Source organism: Balaenoptera musculus, chromosome 1, assembly GCF_009873245.2.
Source record: "Balaenoptera musculus isolate JJ_BM4_2016_0621 chromosome 1, mBalMus1.pri.v3, whole genome shotgun sequence".
NCBI classification, from domain to species: domain Eukaryota; kingdom Metazoa; phylum Chordata; class Mammalia; order Artiodactyla; family Balaenopteridae; genus Balaenoptera; species Balaenoptera musculus.
Genome location: NC_045785.1, coordinates 138172809 through 138191047, shown reverse-complemented (window position 1 = coordinate 138191047; position 18239 = coordinate 138172809). Strand labels below are relative to the sequence as shown.

The window sequence follows — 18239 nt, the reverse complement described above, 5'->3', positions numbered from 1 at the left end:
AATCAAATATGGAGACTACACCAGGGGGTCCGGCAAACTCCAGCCCGCAAGCCCGGGCCTGTTCCTGTAAATAGTTGTACTGGACCACAGCCCTGTTCATTTGTTTACAGACTGTCCACAGCTGCTTTCTTGCTACAACAGCAGAGCAGTTCTAACAGAGACTGTATGGCCTGCAAAACGTAAAACATTTACTATCTAGAGCTCAACAGGAAGAATCTGCCAACCTCTGGACCACAACCAAAGTATTCCAGTCTGAGAAGGGTTAAAAAAATAAATATATACATAAATAAATTTATATACTCACACACACGCACGTACACATACCGGATTGTTCTCAGGAAAATAAACAACCCAAAGAATACATTACGAGACGCTTCCCCTTCATCATACCTTTTAAAACATCTTACATCCCCAGTACCACACTCAGGCCACACCAAGTATAAAGGGTTACAAATATTCAGATTTTATTATAAATAAAATACTGTTTTTTTTTTTTAACATAAAAAATGCCAAGTGTTGCATTTTATTTACTACCCTGGAGAGCAAGACCGTAGAGATTAAGGCAAACAGCTAAAGTGAAGGCACACGGAAAAGGGCCACGGTTGGAATTAAGAGGGAAAATTCCAGGGAACAGCTGTGTATGCTCCCTGTGACACCCAGCATTCTGCAGCAGCCATCCTGTCAAATTTTATTACATAAAATACAGATAACTGGAACTATACAATAAAATAATGGCGATATTGCAGGTGTGTAATTAAGGTATTGTCTTATAAAGAACTTTTATTTTAAAAATAAAATTCTGTTTAAAAATATGCCACACAGATGGAAAAGGAGAAAAGAAACAACAACAACAAATTCCCAAAATTTCACTGTGGCCTAAGACTTACTGGAGTGAACCTGACCCATAGGCTAGAGGGTAAACTACCTTAGCAGTCTATCTTCAGTCCTTTCCCTGAAACCTTGACCAAAATGTCTCATAGGATGTGGCCACTTAAAAAGAGGAACTAGCTAGGAAACACTGATGTGAACACTTGGCAAGAAAGAACCAGGCCTCCTGCGATAGGAGAAGAGGCCTGAGAAGAGGAATGGAGTGGAAGCTTAGGAGGATGCCAGGTCAAAACACCAGTTAAGTCAACTGTGGGATGCAAGGAGATGGAAAGGGGAAGAACTAAGGTAGACCGCCTCTCCCACTCTATCTATCTGCAGCATGATCCCTGATCATCCCTCGTATCCCTGATACAAGCACTCAAGTAATTATGCACCCCTTATAAAAATGACCCCGTCCAGCTCAAACAACGGCCAGAGGGCATTTCTCACTCATTCCTGGCTAGGCTCTCACTGATGGTAAAGCTGCCCTTCAGCAAACTTTCCTAATTCCATCCTTCCCTGTCAAGCTGGCGTTCCTGCTCCGGGGCAGGCGTTAAGAACAACATGGTGCTGTGGCTGAGGACCGCCAGGACTGCAACGGAAGAGGGTTCGAGGTACCTCTTTATCGTGGCTGTGTGTGGAGGAAAGCAGGTGGATGTGAATGTCAAGAGAACGGACATGCTGCAAACACAAGGCGAAGAGCAAAGCAACAGGGAACGAATCCAATCCAAAGAACCACAGAGAAGGAAGGGGAGGAGGTATACAGACACATTGTGCCGGTGAAGAGGAAAAATGAAGTGAAGAGGTGAACGGACAGTGCCATTCTAGAAACAGGACCAAGTATATTTACATAAACTCCTTACTCTATAATCATGATAAACAAAAACACATTCACACAAAAATATAAATTTGAAATAATTAATAGCACCAGTGTGTCAGATAATAGTTTCTTTCCCCCGCTACGCAAAGTACAAAGTTGCATAGTGTTAAAGGCTATATATGAATCTCGAAGGCGGGTTGGTAGGAGGAAGGGGTTTGTGGCAGAGAATCGTCACGCTGTGACCTTAGAAGAAAACCACAGAGCTGAGGATCGGAAGTTGAGAAGCTCACTAGGAAACTCCATGTAAGGGTCTTCCCTCTATGCTTAGAGGGAAGGTTTAGAGGTGGGTTTAAATCACAAAGTGCAGGAACGAGATGGTGTTGGCAGCTGTGTGAAATACTGAGTGCAAGTATTTGTCACCAGGATTTGGCAAACAATGTGTTTTGAGGGGTTCTACAAGATGGGGAACATCAGGAGAAAACTGAGGCTAAGGGTCAAATGTTTCATCTCTCCCCAGTGGAAGAAAAATGGATATGTGGGATCCTAGCAATACAAGTTGCATCTAAGTTCTATCCCTTTGCTAGAAAAGACTAGGACAAGGAGGCTTTTCTTTTGTTTTGTTTGTCAAGATCGTTAAGGACCACCCGTTCTCTGCCAGGTAACAACACTAGTTCCAAGACTAATACTCTAAAAAAGCTCTAAGAATTAGTTTGATTTTGAAAAAAACTTTAGTGGTTATCACATCCCTATCTCTTCTGCATAAATTCCATCTATAGGAATAGAAGACGTCTATTGGTGAGTGCAAGCCGCCCATCCAGATTTAAATTATCAGCTGCCCGAAGATCTGAAAAAAGTTTATCTTCCTAGTCAATTATTAACATCTGAGAAAATGTTCAGCCTACTTCTGCAGTCTCACATTCTCCTGGAGACTGTCATAAATCATTGCATCCTTACCCGTGGGATGGCTCAGTGTCCTAAACTCAAAATAGCTAAAACAACAGATGATGGCTCTCGACATTCTAAGTGACCAATACCTTTGGCACAGGATGTGTACTTGCTTTTGCTTAAAAGGAGGAGGGGCAGGAGATGTGGATGCATTTTCTTTGCCTATAGACTGGATATACTGGCCATCACAATGCTACTGTCAGTAGCCAAACTTTTCCTTCATAGAAACAAGAGTACTGAGACTGAGGAGGTTCTGTTGGTATCAGCGAGAAAGGCAGGGCTACTTGCTCAGCCCTGGCACACAACGGTTCCCACGAAGGGTTTGAGCCACTGTACAGCAGCGCAGGATGCCACGTCCTTATGCGACTCAGAAGGGGAAGGTGGGTCTAAGGGACCACCGTTAAGTGGAAGAGAGACTTTATTAGATAAAACCCTTTGTTCCTGATTCACGATGTTTAATTTGCTTCTCTTTAAACTTTGTGACTTCTCCTGGCTCAAAAGGACAGTGGTGGAGGGCAGCAGAGAGTGGGGGTCTGAAGAATGTAACCTTTGTGTTAAGGCACTCTGTGGCCTCACGGTGGCTCCCTAAGGGAAGACGCTAGGGCTTCTCAATGGACGGGGTGTTGAAGCAGCCGGAGGGTAAGGTCTTCCTGATGTCTTCCAGGTTGCGGATGTCCTTCAGGATCTCCTCAATGTCTCTGTTGTAGTCCATGATGGTAGCCTCCTGCCTCCTGGCTTCGTTCTCCAGGTTAGACACTTTCCTGTCTAGATCACTGACTTTCATTTCATCTTTGGCTTTGTTCAGGGTACCTTCAATCTCATTTAGCTTGTTCAGGTCCACTGTGTCCAGCTGCCCTGTTGAGTCAGAAGGGACACAGAAGAGGACGGACACATTCAGTGAGAATTGTAACATCACTCCACAAGTACCCCCCACCAGCGTTTTTATAAAGGAAGCAAAGCAGCTGTCCCTATGAAAAAGTGGCCTGAGAACTTGAGGCCTGTCATACAAGGGCATTAACAATGCAAACCAAGTTCAATCACTGACCTAATCCAGCAGGGATGGGTCACAGCTTATAATGAATATTGGGGCTGGATTTTTTTTTTTTTCCTGAGAAGATGGTTTTTTGTGAAATGTTTACTAAATATATAACAACCACGTCCTAGACCTTGAGCCTCACTTGTGGTTTTGAAGGTCATCTGGTAACGGGTAATACCTTTTTCACGTTTATATATGTAATCCTTGTGTCTTTTTAGTGCCCTCTAATGAACATAAAAATCTTTACGCTAGAACCCTAAGCCCTCAGCTCATCGATTCCAGGGAAACTGGGTTGTTCTGGGAGTCATGTCCTGCTCCCAAGAGTCAGACACTATCGTCAGAGCCCTCCTATGGAAAATGGCCAGGGTTGAAATGCTGAAATAATTTCAGCAAAGCTTCGCTTTATAATTAGCGAGAAAAAGAGGTCCTTTTGAAAGGAACTACTTCTATATTAAACGAAAGCAGATAGCCAGCTGCACAACGACCAGCACTTTATGCATATTGTACTTGATTAAATTCTCACCAGATCATTTGACATCAATGATTCTCAGCTGTTAAGTAATTTGCCCAAATTTGCACAGCTTACAGGCAACAAAGCAAAGATTCCAACCCAAGTCTGACTAACTTTAAAATACAACCTTTTCTGCCACAAAACCCACCTCTTCCAGCTTACTTTCGTTTTAAAATCCATCTGCTGGCACATAATTTATTATCCTTGAAAACTGAGACAGATAAAAATATCACACACACCTCCCAAAAAAAACTCCCACAAAACAAAACACTGACCCAAAACCAAACTTTAAAGGCTATCACATTAAAACAGAGTGCTCTGCTTACAAAGCTGTACTGGCTAGGGTATTACAACTTTATAATAGGGGCTGGTGACAAAAGTACATCTGCCCTATAATGAGGCCTGCTCCCTATATCAAATTGGATTAAAGGAACATTTCAATATGCTTATATTTCCTTCAAAAAGAAAGCCTTCTCTCTTTTGGCATAAAAACTGTCACCTCATCCGATTAGCCTTTAATCGATTATCCTTTAAAGTGTTCTTTTATTCTGTCATTGAAATCCTTCACTTTAAATCCTTTAAAGACATTCTGCCAGCAGGATGAACTAAGAATAATCATTTTTTGATTCTATCATAAACCGTGACCATAAATGAGCCACCCTAGCTGGTAGCATATCTTTGAAATTTTGTTAAGTCCTCAGACCATGGTCAGATTCCAATACTGAGGTCAGATTCCATGGAAGGACCTAGTGAGTACACGTTGAATTAATACAACTTAAAGTCACGATTCAGTTCATACGGTCTTTGCACTGTAGTATCTACTTTTGAGTCAACTATCTCAGATCCCAAGAACAGTACAAAGAATTCAAAGGCTGCCTAAAATGACTCTATGGTTACTCACCCAGCTGCTCCAGGAGGTCATTAATAAGGTTGAGGAGGCTGGTGACAGAGTTTTTGGCCTTCCTGGCATTGATCTCAGCTTCCTGAGCAGCCTGTGAAGCCTGTACAGGGAAAAAGGATAAATGATACAGTAGTCTTGATGATACATTTTTATTTTCTTGAAGTATCTTTTCCCCAGTGAGTCAACAAATCTAATTTTCAGATGGTTTCCCTTCTTCTAACTCATGAAACTATTATTTGTTACTGTAGAGATGTTCTTTTTGGTCATATCTTCATGTTGAGGATGTTGCTATTTTTAATTCACTCAACAGTCATGGAGAAGCAGTCAGTATGCCTACAATGACTGTATTTGTATTTCAAAGATCAATGTTACCTCCTTTTCTCACTTTCTCACTCAAGAACACATGGAGGTGTATTCATAATAAAACCCATCAAGCAGAAACAAGTTACTTTTGAAGGATGAGTATAAAAACTACCATTTTAGAACCAAAACATGTCCTCTGGGATGATCTTAGAGACTTGATTGTCAGAAATGTCCTATTCTCAGAAATTTTTCACAACTAAGTGACATTCTTCTAAAACTCCCTCTCCCCATGCAGTCACACAAATACACACATACAAATTGGGGCAATACAATTTACATTTAAAAAATCAACCAAAGGTAAATATATTTGGGAAAATTCCATGAAACCTGAACAAATACACTTGTGCATGAGTCACAGGAAATGGCAATGGAAGAGGAAGTGTCTAAGTATCAGAAAACAGATGCTCTCACAAATAAATCTGGTTAGGATATACACGAGTAGCTTTGAGCTGCCTACCACAGAACTGTTTTTCCTAGCTTTTTCGGGTCAAGAGAATACAAATTTTTTGGATAGAAACAATGTGAACATTTTAAAAAGAAAAAGAGAGCAACGGAAAAAAAACCTTCACAGATAAACGATTAACCTCTGTTCAAACTGCAGCCATTCTCACTGCACCTTCCCAGGCTGTCTGCGAGTGTTCTAGCAGAGTTGTAAAGGACTCTGCTACGGCCATACTATTACATTTAACCTGCTGTCTGCAGCCTCCTCTTCCAGGAACAACTGTGAGCCTTCACTCTTCTTTCCCTTAAAAAACAGGTTACAGACTGCAACAATACTGATGCAATGCTGGCCTTTCAGGATTGATATGTAAATATAAACGGGATAGTATATGTGAGGGGGCCTTGTGCTCCTCAGAAGTTACTTACCAAAAGGAACAAAAGATGGATCTTCTTTCTACCCTTTTAATTGAATTCATACCCTTTTTTGAAGCTTATAGAGAATATGTATCTTTTCCTTTCCTTCAACAGGCTCTAAATCTAATGTTTCTACAACTGTATTAAAACATAAAATCCAGAGACCCTCAGCACATATGAAATATACACGTTTTTACTATATGGGAATTTCCACTTGAGCCATACCTTGCTTTAGAAAATGAGGACAATTCAAAACAACAAAAAAATGCATAATAAAATAAGGTATTTGCACAGGGATGCTTCCTGTTATCACTTCCCTAGGGACTTCTTTACCTAGATTAACAGGCTTAGTAGTAGTTCTTTCCATCCCAAGGTGAAAATGATCTACAGTGAAGGGTGTGATTTTTAGCAGGAGTGGAAGAAGGGTCCCTTCCTTGCACTGAAAGTCCACAATTAAACAAGTTCATGTCTATCATTACTGTGGTTATAATCAGATTGAACCGTAAAGGAATATTTCCATTGTGACTCCATCAAAGTCTTTCAAAAGCAAAATATAGCACAAAACAGAACGTAGTCCTTTGTTGGGCCATGCATTCACAAGTGAATTTTGTTACAAACAGGGCTATGTATACACATCATCACAAAAAGTGAAAAATCAAATTGGATGTAAGTTTGGTATGTTTTGTCATCTTCAAAAATGTCCTTTTACACAAGAAACTGGTCTTTGCCTTTAGGCAGCAAGTTGCTGGGAGAATAAGAGGAGGACGGAAATTAACTTTTCATTGCATGCCTTTTGTTCTTTTTTGATTTTATACCACCTATGAATTACCCATTCAAAAATATAAAGACATACTTTTAAATGTCCTAAAACCTCAAATGTATAAAACAATGTTTTGCTTTTAACTGAGAGTAGCTTTGGGAAGGAGCTATTGTGCAACAATCTGGCAGAAGATCCAAATTCTTTGTCTTCTATGTAAGTTACTTACCCAGTTCTTGACCAGAAAACACAATTAAAAACAGAAGTCAATATGAAAAAGACTCTTCTCAACAAGTTAGGGATCTTTATTATTCAACACCCTTCACTTTCTGCCCATTAGCAAATATGCCAGAATCACTTACCATCCCTGCCATCATCATATCCTGGTCAGCATCGTCTTGTTTTTTCTTCAGCTCCTTTTCTGCTTCTTGTAGCTGTTTCAACATATTATTCACCTCGTTATCCAGATCTGTAACTTCTGCAAAAGTCCTCTCAGCTTCTGCCTTGGTGCTGGTAGCATTCTAGGCACAAAGTAAACAATTCCTAATGAAAAAAAGTTTTCCTTTTTCTAAAGTATGCTGCCACTCCTTTTATAATCTGTAAAATGGTTCAAAAATATGATCCAGAAAGAACAGGGCAATAATTTGTACTCTATGCTGAATTACGTTATCATTTATCTAGGCTACAAATTTAATGAAAAATATAACATTACCACCTAACATAACAACATTTTATATTTTATAAAGCACTTTGATTTGTATCCTCTTGTTTAATCCTGTTAATAAAAATTCCTGTTCTATCGTTGCCATTTTTAGTTGGGGTCACATAGCTGCAACATTTAAATGGTGTATACTTTCCACCACATTGTACTGATTAGACTCTTTCGCTTGGATAATTTTCTATTCAAAGCTAGCCTTATTCTATTGATACTTGGCAGTTCATCATAATGTACAAAAAGTCCATAATTCTGAAATATATTTTATAAAATATAATTAATCCAAGAAACTTAAAAATGTGTGTGATTTTCAAACACATAAGTTTAGAATCAGCTCCAATTTCTCCTTTAAATAAAACAGATTTATCTATAAGTAGGAGAAAGCCAGCCTAGAGAAATTATTCTTTAAGATGAGTAGAAAGAATCCTAGCACTGGTAACTTCAAAAATTCTAAATAGGTGGGTCTTAGATATGGCAATATGCTTGAAAGGGGGTCTTAAAAACTGTACTGACTTGGCACTGTAAGTAAGATGGAAAAAATATCAATTGTTCATGTCAAGGAACTGTGTTTACTTAGAAAGAATCTGATTTTTTGTGGGCAGGAGCTTGATGGGTCCTTGAAACCAACCCCCCTCCTCAACAACTCAGACCCTTCCACTGAGACACAGCAGAAATTTTAGAGTAAAGGACCCTTTGAATGACTCTCCCTCTTCAATCAATGTGGTTACCTGCTCTAATGCCTAGTAAAAAAAAAAAAGAACGACAAGGATGGTTTAATGTAACTTTACTGGAGTTGAGGAAAAAATTTGCAAGAGCTTTTCGGGGTCTGGAAAGAAATCGGAAAATGACTAGAGAACAGATGAGCAAAGGCTTTGTTTCGGACAAGAGGGGCGCGCACACCTTTTGGACAGCGCTGGCGATCCTCTCCGCCTCGTGGGCCTTGTTCTTGGCCTCGGTGGCATCTGCGGCAGCATTGCCCAGAGCCAGCTGTGCTTCCCTGGTCTTTTCATTGGCTTCCATTATAGTCTGGTTGATGGCAGGGATTCTCCTTAGTGCCTCCTCTGCAGCCGTCTTGTTATCATTTACTCGCCTATCAAAATCTAAAACAGGTTCAAGGAATGCAATTAAACTGAACTCTCTACAAGCCAAAAGGGAACCTTTCAGGGAGCTGCCACTGGATTTTGTTTTATGAACAATGAAAGTCAGGGGAAAAGAATGAAAAACAGCATGGACTGAAATGTTAGAACAAAGCACACAGATCTACATGGAAGATGCATGTGAATGAACACCTGTTTCTGGAAGGCAAATTCTCACTTGAAACATTTATTTTCATGCAGAGCTGAGCATGCCATCACCTCCACCTCAACCAATATCGAAAGCTGCAGTTTATTCAGTGTTTACTAAGTGTTAGGTACTGAGTTAAGAGCTTTATGTGCTTGTGACACAGGCATTGTATCATTTTTATACATGAGAAAATTGAGGATTAAAGAGGTAATTTTTTCAAGGATTCACAGTAAGAGGTGGATCAGGGATTCTAAACCAAACCCACTGACACAAAGCCCATACATTCAACCATTATCCTATAAAGCTTCTGTATATATAGAGCTTATGTTTATCAGAGGTGAGTCCAAGGCTACACAATCAATTGAGCACAGTTCTTTTTTATCTTGGGTGAGGAAAGAAAACATGAAGACTGAGATGCAATTGGCAGAGAAAATTAAAGATAATCTCCATTTACCAACACAAGTCAGCTAAATAGGCATATCTTGGTTACAGGAAATATCCTTTTTTTTTTGGCTTCCATACCAAGGAATGCTGGGGTAAAATGACATGAGCGCTGGGATTTTTCTTTGAAATACTTTACCATAAAAAAGGTAGGGTAGGGACTTCCCTGGTGGCACAGTGGTTAAGAATCCACCTGCCAATGTAGGGGACACGGGTTTGATCCCTGGTCCGGGAAGATCCCACAGGCCGCGGAGCAACTAAGACCATGCGTCACAACTACTGAGGTTGTGCTCTAGAGCCCGCAAGCCACAACTACTGAGCCCATGTGCCACAACTACTGAAACCCATGCGCCTAGAGCCCGTGCTCCGCAACAAGAGAAGCCACCGCAATGAGAAGCCCGCACACCGCAACAAAGAGTAGCCCCCTCTCGCCGCAACTAGAGAAAGCCCGCGCGCAGCAACGAAGACCCAATGCGGCCAAAAATAAATAAATAAATTAATTAATTAAAAAATAAAAAATAAAGCACTATCAGCTGATGCGTAAAACAGTAATTGTTGGCTTTAATTATATGCATTAACTGATACAAAAATTTTTTAAGAAACTGTAGGGTAGGTGTTGGGGGATGAAGTTAAGTGCAGTAAAAATCTTAACTGCTGAATCTGAAAGGTATATGCGATTTCTTATACTATTATCTCTCGTGCTGTATGTGTTCAGAAAGTCTCAGAGTAAAAATTTTTTTACAAAAGAGAGAGAATCACCCTAATGAAGGACACGTACAAATTTACCCTGTTATCTGACCCTCTCATACCTTTCAGGTTGCTGAGAATGTCATTGGCTTCTTGTAAGGTATTTCGTCCCTTCTTAGCAGCTTCTTCCGCAAGAGCCTTGGCGGCGTCAGCTCGGGCTAGGAGTTGGTCGGCAGTCTGCAAACACGTGGCAGATAAGAGGACAAACCTTCCAAGGTAAAGCCCTTCTCTCTCCTAACAGACCAGGCACCTACACGCCACCACCCTGACACTGGGCAGTATACAGCAGGTTAGGCCTGGGCATCAGCATGAGGCCCTCCTCTGAATACTTTTTCGTGTGTTTTGTTGCTTCTGCAATTGTGGTAACATCACGGACACAGCTTACAGTCAGGCAGCTTCAATTTTTCCCTCAAGAAACGAAGCAACTTGCAAAGCAAACCAACCTGCTGTTCGGTCTTTCCTTTTTCCAGAAGGTTCTTTACTTCAAATTCCTTCCCTCTCATGTCCTGTCTGAGGTCCTCATAATCTTTTAACTTCTGGTCAATCAGACGATCCAGATCCTCAGCTTCCTTCTTTATTTTATCTGCCTCATTCTATGAAAAGCAAGTAAGGTCATTATATTTTAGGCAAAACAACTAAACTGATGAAAAGGTAGGCTTAGTAATTTTATACTTAGTGGATAGTTTTAAAAGAACAGCACAGGTCAAGATTTTATGGACCTTTTTAAAAAATTGAGGTATACTTACACACAGTGAAATGCACAGCACTTAGTTTGATGAGTTTTGACAAATATATTCACCTGTGTAACCAACACCCCAATCAAGATACAGAATATTTCCACCCAGGAAATTCCCTTGTATCTCTTTCCAGTCAATTTCCACACCCATCTTTCCAACAATGCAGCTGCCACTGGTCTGGTTTTTATCAGCATAGATTAGTTTTGCCTATTGTCAAATTCCATATATATGGAATCATACAGTATGTACACGTCTGAGGAGACCTAAAACTTTATGGTAAAAACGAAATCAACACCTCAGATGTAAGAAGTGAAACTTAATAAATTGCAAGTTTAATGTAAAAAATACACCATTTATATAGCACTTGGTATGAGGATTCATGATTAGAGTACAGATGAAATAAAATACTACCAATCTCTAAATATTCTACCTGCCCCAAAGCATCCTGATACAGTTCTTTCATTTAAACCATTCTTTTATTTCTCTCTTGTTCAAAACCAGGGTAACGACCTAGGTGTAGTCTGTTTTAATTAATCCAAGTATATTAGAATTTGGATTTACATCCAAGATTTAAGAGTGATTATTCCTATCACTAAAGGAGTCTTTGCTATTTAATGTTTATAACCACAGGATTTTTTTTTTTTTTACCTCAATAAGTTCTATTAATGTATCTAAACTAGAACTCAACTTTACCAGTGAGCTGTTGGGAGGACAGAGGAGGTAGGTACTGCTGACAGCTGCAGGGCAGTCAGAAGAGCTCTTACCCAGACTGAGGGGGTATGTGGCTGTGTGTTTGGTGGGACGAGGGTAGGAGCTGTGAATGGGGGACGGCAGTGACAACCAAAACCTGTGCATGCAGGCTGTCAGCGCCATACCTCCATGGCTTCTGAGTCCACAGGAGTCAGCTGGGCAACACTGGCATAGATCTCCACAGCTTTCTCACCAGCCTTCTTGGCCTCCTCATGGACTTGGGCAGCTTGCTTCTCTAGATCCTGTGAGATGTTCTTCGCTTGTTCATACCTAAGGAACAACAGATGTGATTTGATGAAAACCCTAGTTGCTTTTAGCATCTTAATGTTCACCAGATTCATTCCAGTTTAAATCACCGTGACAGTATTTCCAAAACCTCAAAGAAATGTTATATTAAAATGCTATTATTTAATACCAACATAGCTTAAATTTAGATTTCATCTCATCACTTCTATTTATAGCATATGGTTTACCATATGCTTTCGTATTTCAGACACCTTTTAAATATTTGTAGCTCAAATATATTTTCTCTGCTTACTCTATGATATTTTTTCTCTTTGCCTTTATGCAGAATTTTAAGTATCATGGCTAGTTGTTACCATTCTCTGCTGATACAGTAACTGGATCAAATAAAATCTCTGTGGCTCTACATCCCCTGCTCTAATTACTGCATCATTTCAAAAGCATGATTAACAAAAGAAATCTTACTGCATGAATACATGGTCTGAATTCGCCGGCATTTAATTTTTCCTTGAACTGGCGTTACTTACAAGAACAACTGAAGGGCTATAAACCACCTTTAAATTACACTCACTTTCTATTAAGCTCTTCAATCTCAACTGCTGTTTGATTTTCTCCTGCCAGTGTCCTCAAAAGCAGATTATATGCCTCAGTTGATGTATCATTCGCTGCCTTTGCCACTCGTACAATGTCATCAGCTTCTTGTTTATGGCTGTATAACATAAGAGGAAAAACAAGCCATGAAACACAACCGTCTCATAGGGAAAGAAATAGAATTTAGGTAATGCTTACCTTATTAATATACATAAACTAATGTGGGCAGAGTTCCACAAATATTGAAAAATTCTTATAAATTTGGAATTTTGTTATCATTTCAGCGGGGCTGAGTTTATAAATAGCGTTCTGTAATCTGAGAAAATGATATTTCCCAAGGATATTAATGATATAAAATGTATAGGGGCAAATGCTTATATTTCTTAAAAATTACTTTTAAATATAATTATTTAAGGGTATTTATATATGAAACTGTGTATACCAGCAAGAACTCATTTCTCTAGTCATAAACACAAATCCCAGACCGACCTCATCTTTAATTGCTACTCTGGTTCTGTTACTGCATAGTCCTGAAACAACTTTGACTATTCAGATTTCTCACAGGCAACCTAGTTACAGGCCAGGAAGAGCAACTCAACAAAGAACATGTCAACAGGGACTCCAGACAAATAACGCATTTTAGCTGGGTAACTGTTAAGGTTTTTTCAACTCTAAAATTTCATATTACATTGTCACACTGCAATACATGCCCATTCTTTTTGATATGATAAACTTTCCTTCAAAATTCATGCATGAAGTACACCACAATTAATTTCCAAGACCTACTTTTCTCGGGAGTTTTCTACAATGTTTTCAGCTGTCTTCTTTTAATCAGAAAATTCAGCTCTGAAACCATGAATGTTCTATAAGCTAAATTACAACAGTTCACACATATTTACAAAGAACAGAAAGAGAGCACATATGGTAAAGCAGGAAGCCAATGTAACTGCTCAGACATTGAGGCTAAAATTCTAACATCAGGCTTATTTAAGCACCCTGTACCTATGAGGTCTACTAGCTGCTCTGCAATGCATTTGATAAACATTTATTGAGTACTTACTATATGCCAGACATTGCTTTAAGCATTGGGACTTCAGCAGTGAATAAAGCACACAAAAACACCTGCCCTCACGGAGCCTACATTTTAGCAATTTTATTTTTAAAAAAATGTTTTCACTTGATGCCCTCTACAATTTAAAGTCTTCTTAAGAAATTACCTTACATTTAATCAGGAATGAAATGGTCTGTTTCTGATTTTCACATGTACTATGGGTTAGTAAATGTTTTCTATTGAAACTTGAAAATTAAACATTTTTGTTGAAAATTTAAAAATTTTAAAAAAATAACTAAATTCTACTGAGCTTAATTATCTATTAACTTTTAAGGTTTCAAAATTAAAAATCTAAAAAATGTTACGGTTTTCCTTAGATGTGCAAATATAATTTCCCTCCAAACCATCATATTCTAATATTCAAAGTAAATATTCTAATTTCAAAGTAAAGGGAAGCAAAGAGTACATGTAGCTAATAGCATTTCAGAAACGAGAGCAAACTTTGCAAAAGTGGGTTACATGGGAAGTGTGTGTGGGGATAGGATGAAACAACGTGTGCGTACCGCGATGAAAGCCATAACTTAACCATTAAAGAGGGAGCTGGAGGTTACCGTTCAGCAAGCTTTCGTGCCTCATCCGCCAAAAGAGTCATGTTGTTTGGGTCCCCTGTAGATTCTGGCTGAGTGATTGACTAGAGAGGAAATAAACAAAGCACTAATCTCAAAGGAATGAATTATTTAAATTTAATAAAGCAAGTGTCAAAACTAAATTTTCACTAGCGTTATTTAGAGAAAGAACGTCTCTTCTTAATTTCAGAGATCTTCAGTTAACATCAGCATCCTTGGTTGCAGATTATTATTTCTATTTTCAGCAGAGAAGAAAGGAAGTTTAGGGACTTCCCTGGTGGCCAGGTGGTTAAGATTCCATGCTCCCAATGCAGGGGGCCTGGGTTCGATCCCTGGTTAGGGAACTAGATCCTGCATGCTGCCACTAAGAGCCCGCACGGCTGTAACTAAAAGATCCCTCATGCGGCAGCGAAGATCCTGCGTGCTGCAACTAAGACCTGGCACAGCCAAATAAATAAATAAATATTAAAAAAAAAAAAAAAAGGGAACATTAAATTGCCTAGTGCCACAGAAGGAACAAAGCTAGAGAAAGGATCCAGATGTCTTTTGGTTTTAATCCAGTTTGTGATAACTATTTCATGGCAACTATGAGCAATGTGGCTTTCTTGCTCCATGCCTGAAGACAAATAAAAAGATACAAGGAGTCAATTTAGCTGAAGAAGCATTCCACTACCAGTAAAAGCCAAGGGACTCCCTCAGCCCCACCTCAGACCTTCCCAGTCACTCACCACATTAGCAATGGCAACTTTTGCTTTCTCAAGTTCTCTGGATGCGATTTCAATCAACTGCTCTGTGCTTTCTACCCGGGCACATGCTTGTTCAGCCAAGTTTCCGGTCTCTTCAATGGTATTCCGGATATTCTGTAAACGGCTAATTTGGCTGAATAAGGTGTTATTCACTCTCTGGAGGCGATCCATCAAATTTTGGTCTACATCTGCAATCACAGTGCAGAAGAAAGTCCATAAATTATCTGAAGCGGGGTTGTGGGGGGGAACACATATCATCTCACGTGAAATCTGAGGCGCTGCTTATCCTTACTCTTCCAAACATAGCATCTTTCTGACAAGTTTCCCTAAGTCCATTGGCAGAGCTGGTCAGTCTTCACTGTGCCCAGCAGTAGCGCCACTGTTACATTCATCTACGGTCTCCAAGTGGGTTAACTGGAGATTAACACACTGTCTCTCCCACTTGACTATGAGTCCCTCATTCTTACTCACCACTGTCTTACACAATGATTGGCAAAGAGAAGACACTCGAAAAATGTCTGATGAAGAAAAGATTTTGATATTCCAGCACATGCAAGACTGAATCATAAAAATACAATGTTGTTAAAAGCACTACCAGCCCTGAGAGCTGGACATTTTTCTAAACTAGGAAAAAACTCGGTTCAAAACTGATGTTGAAATATGGCACGTTAAAATTATTTTGTATTTTAAACTAAATAGACTCTTGCTGCCACCTCCCACTGCCTGGCACATCCATGTAATTTCTTTCAAATTGATCTCTGCTTTTGAAAAGTTCTTCAAATTGTTCTCTATTAATTATGCCCATTCAATTTAAACCTCATACCTGTGTCCTAATCAATCAATCAATAAATATAAGCCCATGCAAAGACAATTCTGACGTTATTACAATTCTCACATGTCATGAAGTTATATTATAATACACAGGAACCATTAAGTCAATCCTATTCAAAATTGACCAGTTCTTATTTCTGCATGGTGCTAGTGTTGGCATCTAAATTTTCCAAGGAATGTAAAAGAGATGAGAAGCCAAAGTTAAGATCAACAAAGATGAATACAGGTTTGGAAAAATAGCAGCTTACAAGCAGGGCCACCCAATCAATACACATGCAAAGCTGGTGGCCTGCAAAACATCTCATCTAACTATACAAAATGGCCCTGCTCGGATGATTACTTAAAACAATTCTTTGATAATCCAAAGATTTTTAAGAAAATACAAAATATAAAAACAAGCTGAAATCATAGAAAATCATTTAGATTTAGGAAGCGTTAAGCATTGGCTTCATTGGCTAATGAAGTTATAGAAGCCCCTTCCCTTTAGAACTTCAAAAAGGAAACAGATACCGATCTCTCTGGCCAGTTCTTTAGAGAAACAATAGTATCCCAAAAAGGGAACAAATAACCTAAGTGGATCACTTCAAAGCCCTCTAATTCCAAGTGTCCAATTGCAAGACCTAATTGCACCATATAATCTCCCTTCAAACTGCAGAATAAACACAAGTTTAACTACAAATGAACACTTAGGGAGAGTCTGAAAGGGTAAATCATTTTGAAGATATTTTTATTCTTGGCTAGTTTGAACCTAAGTAGGAAAGGTCAGCCAGGAACTCCATGAATCAGGATTTAGTGGGAGTGGATTTTAACTCCAGCCTCCCTGTGGTGCTCCCAAAGCTACCAGAAGCAGCCCGTTATGCTCCCCAGCTTTCAGGTAGCTCAAGGGAGGGTATGGTGGCCATGGCTCCTATCAGAGCTTCTGTCCCACAGAATCACCTGCTTGGGCAGAGGAAAGTATGTAGCCATTGTGGCCAAAAAGAGCCAGATGTAACTGGGGCTGCACCAAGGTGTGGAGCCTGGATGAGTGGCAGTGCTGGCTGACCTCCCCTTCCCGCCCCTTGACCATGCCCATGTGCTGGTGCTGCTGGCACCAGAGCTGCCTGCCACACCCCACCTCTCAGGTTGACTGACTGGCACTTAAGAATGATCACCCCACGTTCAGTTCTTCAACGGATATGGCAGGACAGATGCGAATTTGCTGTTACAAGAGAATACATTAATGAAAAAAAAATGTGTCCAAATTTGAAAATGAACAGCCTAAAAAAACCACCATTGTTTATACAGGACAGGAAACATATAAATTCTTCTTAATCTATGTTTAAGACTTAAAATGTAACAACAACTGAAACAAAACACATACGTTTTTGACCTCTCATTTTATTTTTCAGTTTCTAAAAATTTACCTCATAGAGCAATTTTTGGACTGTCCTAATAAAAATTAAACAAACTGGCCCAGACCAGATACATCCAATTTCTTCCTTCTCTACTTCAGTAATTTTATAAAATCTTAGGGACATTTACAACAAGAAATAAGCAATATATTTAGTTTTTGTTGACCCGTACTCTGACAAGAGGACTTCTCTAACTCCAGATGGAAACATCATCAGTAGGGAAGTTGATCATTGTGGTCCCGGGTGTATCAACGTTAATGCACATTTACTATGAGTATCTGATGAGCATCTGTGTCTCAGTGATGGAAAACTCCAAAACAAAAGTGACTTCAGCCCAGTGGTGAGCACCTTGATAGCAGGATTTATAAAATGCTTGGATTTTAACATCTAACAGTTTTTCATGTGTTGGGAGAACTATTTCTGCTTAGTGTATCTTAAAACATTGACAGGTTCTTTTCTACATGTTTAAAAAATAAAATAATTCATATTCTAAACAGAGTTTAAAAATAGAGAAAGAATTTTATAAAACCATACTACTTAACCTTGCATTAGGAGCTACATCTAAAGACGGACCATCTTACAGAAATTACCCACTTGTTTAATCGTGTGTACCTTTGACATCCTGGGCCTCACGAAGGAGGTCAGTCACCTCTCTCTCTGCTTCCTTTAGTCTATCCTCAAAGGCTTGATCCGTCACCATCTCGTCCCCAGTTCCAAGGTTTGCAACGAGATTCTCTAATTCCTGGAGTTTTGCTCGATGATCAGCAACCTAAGCATAATGGAGGAAGAAAAGGGAAAGGTAGGGTGTACAGACATTCCTGAAGAACTCGACTGTACTTCCTGCAGGAACAATAATCAAAGGGGGTACTCTAGAACAGGGGTGCCCAACCCCCGGGCTGCAGACCGGTAGCAGTCCGCGGCCTGCTCGGAACCGGGCCGCACAGCAGGAGGTGAGCGGCGGGCGGGCGAGCGAAGCTTCATCTGCCGCCCCCCATCGCTCTCCACGGCTCGCATCACCGCCTGCGCCATCA

At 39.7% G+C, this 18239-nt stretch overlaps 1 protein-coding gene across 1 annotated transcript in view; it reads right to left on the bottom strand.

The window, feature by feature from the left end:
- Window positions 1-440: 440 nt before the first annotated feature.
- LAMC1 (laminin subunit gamma 1) overlaps window positions 441-18239 on the bottom strand; it is a 121527-nt gene continuing 103728 nt past the window's right edge. The window contains exons 18-28 of the mRNA XM_036844565.1: window positions 17821-17977; window positions 14969-15174; window positions 14226-14305; window positions 12544-12681; window positions 11855-11999; window positions 10686-10835; window positions 10305-10419; window positions 8671-8870; window positions 7418-7576; window positions 5081-5180; window positions 441-3487 (exon numbers count right to left, since the gene is read on the bottom strand). Of these exons, the coding sequence (XP_036700460.1) occupies window positions 3231-3487; window positions 5081-5180; window positions 7418-7576; window positions 8671-8870; window positions 10305-10419; window positions 10686-10835; window positions 11855-11999; window positions 12544-12681; window positions 14226-14305; window positions 14969-15174; window positions 17821-17977 (1707 nt within the window). The 3' untranslated portion in view covers window positions 441-3230. The remainder of the gene's footprint in view (window positions 3488-5080; window positions 5181-7417; window positions 7577-8670; window positions 8871-10304; window positions 10420-10685; window positions 10836-11854; window positions 12000-12543; window positions 12682-14225; window positions 14306-14968; window positions 15175-17820; window positions 17978-18239) is intronic.